We start from the raw sequence: 8,426 nt of genomic DNA, 5'->3' as shown, positions 1-8,426 counted from the left end.
CTTATTGATTTCCCTTGTTAAATCTCTACCAATCACAAAAGAGGAGATGTAGAGAAAGAGAAGCAGATGAGTTAGAGAAGGATTTTGAAGCTTTGAGACAATGTCCCTCATATTTTGTACATTGAGTGTATGTTCAAAGTGTCCATGCTTTGGCATCTCCCAGGTTACCTGTCCAAAGTGCTGAGGAACTACACCGAGCAGGCGTGTGACGGAGACTTCCTATCTGTACGCTGCCCACCCCGCACCACCATCACTGTCCAGTCCGCTTTCTACGGAAGGAGAGGCCCCTCCGACCCCCAACAGTGTCCTCAGAGCTACCAGGCCCTCCTAGGGACGTACAACCCACGGGAGGATGACCGATACTGCTCTGTGTCCACTGCACTACAGGTAAATAGTCATTATGTCCTCAGCATTGGTCGTTTTCATTCAGGTTTTGTTGAATAACCACACTGTCCCAACTTTGATAAGAGCCTTTGCACCGCATCAGTCAGGTTCATCTCTAACAACCCCACTAATCCTCTTGGTGTCCAAAGAACCCGTCTTTCTCTCTCCTGTCTTCCCTGGATCTCATCCCATCCTCCACATTCCTCCCTCTGTCACCGCACTCTTCACCCACATAGGCAGCCTCTTGTGTGGACCGCGAGGCTTTCCGACAGACGGCGTCCAGTAAAATTGGCTCATAACAAACCCAAGGGTTAAATTTCGGAGCGCCGCCGATTACGTAACGCTTTGTGAGGCTGTTTTCCGGCAAATTACACTCTTTAAGGGGGAGGCAGGCTTGTATGGCCCCGTGGCACAAAGCGATTTCATGGGGTCTTTGCCTTAGCATCCTCTCCTAAATTGATTGGGATGCGGCTGGACTAGGAGCCCCCGCTTTGCAACACACACACACACACACACACTCACACACACACATCCTGTTCAGCATTCATTCAGTTGTTCTGTTTATTCTTAGCCCCCCTGCCTTTTAGCGTCGAACACCCTCCGGTTCCAAAATAGCCAGGGTGACCATGAATGCAGAGACACAGACAGTGCATTGTGGTGGAGTGAGAGAATGATTGACTGCTGTGCCACCCACATTAGGACAAGCCTGAGGAATCCCATTGTATTTTTGCACCGTTGCACCTGCTCATGACACTTGGTTTGTTGTTATTACAGTATGGCCTCCTTATAAAAATGCTTAATTTAACTGTATCCATTTAAGTGTGGTGACAGATAAAGCTTTTAGTGGATGACTTAATGTAGTGTTGCGGTCCATTGAATGGATTCCCACTGTATAGCCTGGTGGGATGGAAGGTAGTGCCTTTTCCCATCATGTGACACAGGGATATACATATTTCTGGTTGTTTGTGATTTATGTTCACAGTAGGGATGGGACGATATATCGAAATTCAATATATTGCAATACAAAAAAGTGACAATACATATCGTGGGGCAGAAAAATGAATTGCGATATTAGCTCCATTTTTATTCTGCTGTAGTAGAAAGCAAGCCAATGCCATCGCTAGGAAGATTTGTGGCTCAGAAATAAACATAATTGTGCACAGTCAGACTTTGTTGTCATTGAGCCTTTATTTATGAGATCATATCGTGGTTGTATCGAATCGCGACCCACATATCGTGTATCGAATCGTATCGTGAGATAAGTATATCATCCCATCCCATGCTAATCACTCACAGACGGGACCTATGTGTGTGTGCGCTGTTTATTTGGGGGGAAATACAAAACCACAACTCCCAGTGCTGCAGGTCCATGGTCTGAATTTGAACATTAGATAACTGTTGTAACGAATACATCTTATCGAATTTTGTATTCTGGGAAGGCCCTGAACGCTATCCATTCAGTCATCCATTCCTCTGGCGACCGGGAATTCGTATTGGAATGTGCTCACCTGTGTTACAGCAGGCTGAGGGTGTAAGAGACGATGAAACCGGAGAAGCAGAGGGATGCCAGGAAATGACTGGAGTGGAGCTTTCCAGAGTTTTTTTTTTTTTTCTCCTCCCGTTCTCTCCTTTCCTACCTGCTCCTCTCCTACTCCTCTCCTCCATATTCCCATAGCCATATAAGCAGCCTGTTTGAAGTGGTTTTAGGTTTGCCTGCTGCCGGTCTCACCACCGTCGGCTTATTGTTCTCTCTCCCTCCTTCTCTCTGTTCCTCTCCCCTGCTCTCTCTCCCCCTGTCACTCTTCCTTCTTTAGAAAATGCTGGACGAGTGCCAGGACAGAAGGAGCTGTCAAGTCCTTGTCAACAGCCGTGTGTTTGGGACAGACCAGTGTCCTGGCAGCAGTAAATACCTCATTGTCTGGTACAAATGCAGACCTAGTAAGTCCCTCATCGCCCCAAATCCTGACACACATTTCTGTCCCTCTCTGTGCTTATCATAAGACCGTCTCTCTTTCCCTTTTTGTTTTTTCTCTCTCACACAGATTCACACCAGGGTTACGGTCAAATCACTTGCACTTCAGCCAACTCAAGATGTAAATTAGTAATAATTTAAAAAACAAGTCATTTTTTATATTTGGATACGAGAGCTTCTTACTGGAAAAACAGTTTTTGAATTCAGAAGAAAATTCAATTCCTGAATTGGTTGAATTGACTGTGAATTGACCTCAACCCTGATTCACACACACCTTGCCACTTGACCTCCCTGTGGATGGGTGCAAGATTAAAGCGATCAATAAAGTATCACGTTATTATTAGAACTAGGAATTAGGTTGGGGCGATCCTTCTGTCAAGCAATGGTCATCGCATATATAGGTCCCCAATATATTTGTCCATGGCCAGGGGAGGACACACACACACACACACACACACACACACACACAGTGTTGATGGTGGACTGAATTGAAACATAGCTTTTAAATGGGGCGTTTTTACATTTTAAATTAATATAAGTCTTTGCAATCAAGACAGCACCTGATAAAAAAGGGGCTCTGAAATGTCAGGTGTGTTTCAGCTAATTTTCCCTGTCCCTGTGTGCACTTCCCCATTTGAATGTCAGTCATGCACATGTAAATTTTAAATGGCCAAAGATCAAGGTAATCAAACCGGCAAAAGATTTAAATCCTTTTCCATTTTGATCCCTTTTGATGTTCTCATCCAATCGTCCAACCCTACTAGGAATTCTACACAGAACGAAGAGGCAAGATGACTGTGTGAATGTGTAAATTCTCCTCCATATTCCCTGCTTCTCTCACCCTCTGTGCATGCTTCTCCCTGTGCCCCCCCCCCCCCCCCCCCCCCCCCCACACACACACACACCCTCTCTGTGTGAGCCAGGAAGCTAAGAGTATCACTCCAGAGGGGAACCACAACAGTGCAGTAAATCCCACCCAGAGTGTGCGGCCTCCGTTCACGGCTCAGTGCTGTGCTGTGTGTAGCGCTTCACACTAGAGTGACCAGGAGTGGGCATCTAATCCACTGACCCCCCCTCCCCCCCTCCCGCCCCTCCTCCCCTCCTCCCCCTCCCCCCCCCCCTCCCTTCACCGGACCCCGGGGGCCAATCAACAGCTCTTTGTTCGCTGTCACTTAACCAATGACTTCTCGGGGGGAAGAGAGAAAAGGCCGCATGGGGTGTTAGTGAGGTGCGACGGGCAGGTGTCACTGCCTCTGAAAAGGAGAGGTGGATGGAGGGAATGGAGGAGAGAGGAAGTGAGGGAGAGAGAGGGGAGGGAGTGGGAGAGAGAGAGTGAATCCATCACCAAGAGGTAGAGCAAACCAGTCCCTTCCCCTTTCTCTTTTCCCTCGTCTGTTTCCCGTCCGCATTCCTGTTCCACTCCCCACATGGATGCAAGAGGCGGCTGTTGTGTTTTTATTTGCTGGCCAGTGGAGCTGCTCTGGCTGTCACAGGTCACTGTGGCTGGATGTGTGTGAGGAATGCCTGAGCGTGGCTCTACATGTCCACCGAGCAACACTTGCTTCTGTTTCTGCACATTTACTCTGGGCGAAAGCCTTTTGTAGCTGTTGTTTTCCACACTTATTACAGCTGCTCTACAAAGCTTTGGAAAGATTGAAAAAACCGACTCATTTGATCATTATTTGCGAATACTAATAATATCTCAAAGAAAGATTTTTTTTTTCCTCTTTCCCCTTAGAACATTTGATTTATTTATTACTAGAGCAAGATAATACACTTTTATGACATTTAAGAGGTTCAAATGGTTTGTTTGTCTCCCCATGGCTCACTCTGTTTCTCATAAAAATCAGAAAACCCAAATTTTATTCCAAAATGAAATATTCACCATTTGAAACTTATGTCACCTGTTCTCGATTTTGTTATGCTGTGAAACTCATGGATTATTATGGAAGTTATTAGCTACCTTAACGCCTTTAATTGTTACATATATAGAACATTTAGAGCATTTTTGGAATTAAACCTTGCTCTCTTGGTTTTCCTTTTTGTTCCTTTTTCATAACCTTTTGTGCCCCCTCTCTCTCCCTCTCTCTCCCTCTCTCTCTCCCTCCCTCTCTCTCTCTCTCTCTCTCTCTCCCTATCTCCCTATCTCCAAGACGAGTATAAGAGTAAGGTGGCGTGTGAGGAGGAGAGGATGAAGCTGAGCTGTAAACGGGGCATGCAGATCGCCGTCTACTCCGCCATGTTTGGCCGGACTCAGCAGGGGACGCTGGAGTGTCCCCCGCACCACAGGAGGGCTCCGTCAGTAGGTGAGACGCCTCCTCTTTCTCCCAGCGGGCAGCGGGCTAGCCGAGCGGGTGAAAAGACCCGGGTTCCCCTTGAGCAAGACACTGTATCCCTATCAGTTCCCGGTGTGCTGTTCTGTAGCCGACCCTGACCTCTGACCTCTGACCTCCCTGTGGAGCAAGTGGAGAGAAACTCCTTATGGAATGAATAGTGTTTGACATGATTATTATCATTATTATTCACTGGTTCCCCAGGGGAGGGGAGGGATGAGATTTCTCACATGAAGACACAAGATGGGAAGATGGTTCGCATTAAATTATAATGAGTCTCCTTGTCCTGCCTTCAGGTTGCTGCGGGCTTTGATTTGTTCGTTTGTCAGAGCAAAACATACCAATCATCGTTATGCATGTAAGCAGATGGTGGGAATATAGAAAGTTTCATTGATGAGCTTACATGTCAGGACTCGAGCGCCTCTGCACCACAAACAGAGCTGCAAACGCTCTCGAGGCTCGCAATTCCCGTCGAATCTCTTCTGTTCTCTTTGACTGAGGTAATCTTGCCCGGAGATGCCGGTGTGGGGCCTATTTTACAGTTTCCTCCACAGCTTCCTCTGCCTCAGAGCCTCTAGAGGAACACTAGCCTGCCACGCCCATCCTTTAGTTGTAGAGCAGGAATAGGTCAGGGCAATCGGCTAATGATGTCTGCTATTCAAACCTGTTTACACCGATCCACTGAGGCTACTCATTACCAATTTGGCCATTAGAAAAAGACTCATTTGCGGTTGTTTAGGACGTTCTGAAAGGAGATATAAAACCACATACACACTCAAAAGCCACACACACACACACATGCACACACATACGCACATTGCCAGGGGAATAGGGGTGGAATGTAGATCAGATGTCTCTGTCATCCAAAGCACAGAGTTTGGCTCGTAGCAAAGGGACAGTGTTGAGTTCCCTCTCGGTGTGTGTGTGTGTGTGTGTGTGTTGTGCGTGCATGCGTGAGTGCGTGAGACATCCAGATGTACTCTTACCCTTGTTTAGGGGAATGTTAATGACTCCGCGCTTGGATCCGTGACAAGTATTAGTATAACCATAGCTACTGTGGCGGCCTCTGCCTCTTTGCTGGGCAGTCCATTCATTCATTTTTGCTTCAGTCTATGGTGCCTTTGTATTGTTAATGTATAGAGGGAAATGGACACTGAGGTTTGCTCTTCTTGTAAATAAGTAGCCCAAGCAGGTGTAACTTAACTGGTGTGTGTGTGTGTGTGTGTGCACGCGCGCGCGCATGTGCGTGTGTGCCAGAAACAGCTTGTGCAAAGCAGCAAAGGGAAGGCGAAATGCCATTCGTCATGATTCACAATTCAAACAATGCATCAAGGACATGCCCCGAAGTGTGTGTGTATATGTGTGTGTGTGTATGTGTGAATGTGTGTGTTAGCTTCTTTATCGTGTGACAGAGGTGTCAGGAAGGGGTCGAGAGGCTGCAGCAGGTGTCAGTCACCGCGTAATCAGAGACAGATATAAAGAATGGCTTTGTGTGTGTGTGTGTGTGTGTGTGTCTGTGTGTGTGTGTATGTGTGTGAGCTTTGAAGCGACCTCAGCCAGCGTCGCCCCTCCACATGCAGGTGGACCAGGAATGTGCGACAGGTAGGTGCAGCGGGTGAGACCAGAACGGCCCGGCGTATCTGGTTTCAGACTCAGGGATTAAATACAGTAGCTGAATTCTCTCTCCATTGACGGAAAATGGACTCTACTGTTACAGCCACACAAAGGCCAGATTAGAGCAGGGGAGAAGTCGCATTTACTGTCAAAATCACATGTTATCCATGCATGTGTTCACATCAACGGTGCGCTCACCCATCATGTGTTTTTCTCTCACACACACAGGTACACACACACACACACCACCCACAGGTACACACACACACACCCCAGGCTGCTCCAGACGGTGTCTAGCGGTGCCCTCGCTGGGTTTTCCCTGTCAGCCGAGCCTTTGATGTGGCTCCCATGTCACTGAGAGCAGGAAGCGAGGGTGTCTTGAGTGACAGCTCAGATGAACACTGTTAATTATCTTTAAACGCACCCCCCACCCCCCCCCCCCCCACCCCCTCTTTCTGCCTTCCCCGTCCGAGGCGGTGTGCATGTGTGTGTGTGTGGAAGTAATCGTGGGCTTTGTTTTATACCTGTTTGTTTTTGGTGTCTTGTTTAATGAGTGTTTGAATGCGACAAGCAGGTAGGTTAAAGTAATCTCCCGGGCCGCACCGACCTGGCAACCGCACCGCTACCCGAGGTGCGAGCTCAGCGCCTGAGCTCACACAGCGACCCGCACCTGCCCAGGTGAGGGAGAGAGAGATTACAGCGTACAGCAGCGGGGATTTGCTCGTACACACGTTTTTTTGATCTTCCCTACAAAGAGTCACCTTACATGTTCTGTTTCCCCTCTGTCCAGAGAGCAGGGTGGGAATTTAACACCAGCCACCTGCCAAATAGTGGTAGGTTGTTCTGTGTGGCTGGTAAGAATGTTTGCTTTGTCAGGTTTGCCATCTTCTGGAGGTTCTTTTCTATTCTAAAAATCATATGGAGCTTGCTGTGGACAACAAAGCTAGATTCCTGGCTGATGTCTATGCTGTCCTATTGTTGTCGGCTGATACCAGCGGCCGCGGAGAAGTATAACAGACAGATGCGAGTGCACACACAGGCATGTGCGCGCACAAGCAGGACGTCTTTGATCTCCCCGGTCCCTTGGCGGTGGGGCGGGGGGGGGAGCGGTGGAGTCGGACAGGTCTTGGCGGCGACGGAGGATCCTCAAAGCGAGGGGCCAAGTTCAGCCCTCCTCTCTCATCTGCCCCATTACCATCACACACACCTCTTGACATCTAAATAGCCCTCCACGCTTGGCATGCGGGTCTCAGACTCTCTCTCTTTTTTTTTCTATGAATGCTACTGCGCTTTCACTTTGGAGTATGAGCCTCAGACACGGCCAAAACAAGATGTTACAGACTCTGAGCGCAGGCTGGTGGATCTCTCTGAAGATCGCAGTAGCTTCGGTTATTCCAACGCCGCTCGGTCATTTGCAGAATGCGCTGTGAAGCACAGCTGCAGTTCAAATTTAACACTTGACTTTTGGAAGCCTGTTCCAGTTGTTGAAAAAAGCTGCTTCACTGTAACTCTATCTGAATGTCTCGCCGACTTTGAAGCGTACAGAATAGATAACTAGCTGGATGCTATCGCTGTTGTTTTGAACAAACATTTGGACATTCTAAGATAAAATCCCCAACATTTGTGTTCTGGCTGCCAAGAGCTTCTCCCTGGATGTTTTCCATGAAACAGATTCATGCAGCGTTAAGGGCAAAGGGGTCAACACTTATTGGATAGCAAGGAATAACCTGATATCAACTTACACCCACAGCTGAAGAGAACTATTTGCATGTTTGCACATATACGTGCACGTGTGCACGTGTGTGCATGCGTACAGACACGTGCAGAGTGTGTGTATGGGAGTGTGTGTGTGTGTGTGCTGTTAGACAGTCAGAGGTTGCAGGCCTATCCAAAAGGCTAAATATAAAAAAACTAGATGGCACTCAGTAGAGCGCATACCTCCGCCAATGCCATGCAGTTTTCAAGATATGCCAGTTCCACATGTCGGATTTTCATAATCCAACACATCTGACAATAATTTCTTCCATGCCCCATTACTAAGTTGTTTCACATAAGGAGATGCACACATTTTCATGACTGAAAATGGGGCGAAAGGTAAAAATCTGTTCTCTGTAGTAAAGCTT

At 47.7% G+C, this 8,426-nt stretch overlaps 1 protein-coding gene across 2 annotated transcripts in view; it reads left to right on the top strand.

The window, feature by feature from the left end:
- The first annotated feature begins 232 nt into the window (after positions 1-232).
- The window catches only part of LOC139656985 (protein eva-1 homolog A-like), a 50,311-nt gene continuing 42,117 nt past the window's right edge, over positions 233-8,426 (top strand). For both annotated transcript variants that reach the window (XM_071534664.1, XM_071534663.1), the window contains exons 1-3: positions 233-387; positions 2,199-2,322; positions 4,510-4,662. In XM_071534664.1, coding sequence (XP_071390765.1) covers positions 2,202-2,322; positions 4,510-4,662 — 274 coding nt within the window. In that variant the 5' untranslated portion in view covers positions 233-387; positions 2,199-2,201. The remainder of the gene's footprint in view (positions 388-2,198; positions 2,323-4,509; positions 4,663-8,426) is intronic.

The sequence above is a fragment of the Centroberyx affinis genome, unplaced genomic scaffold, assembly GCF_046629955.1.
Source record: "Centroberyx affinis isolate AG114_WGS23_722 - 3 ecotype Tasmania unplaced genomic scaffold, CSIRO-AGI_Caff_v1 ptg002597l_1, whole genome shotgun sequence".
Classification (NCBI taxonomy): Eukaryota; Metazoa; Chordata; class Actinopteri; order Beryciformes; family Berycidae; genus Centroberyx; species Centroberyx affinis.
Note: the sequence above shows the minus strand (reverse complement) of the source record. Positions and strands in the feature narration are given on the sequence as shown.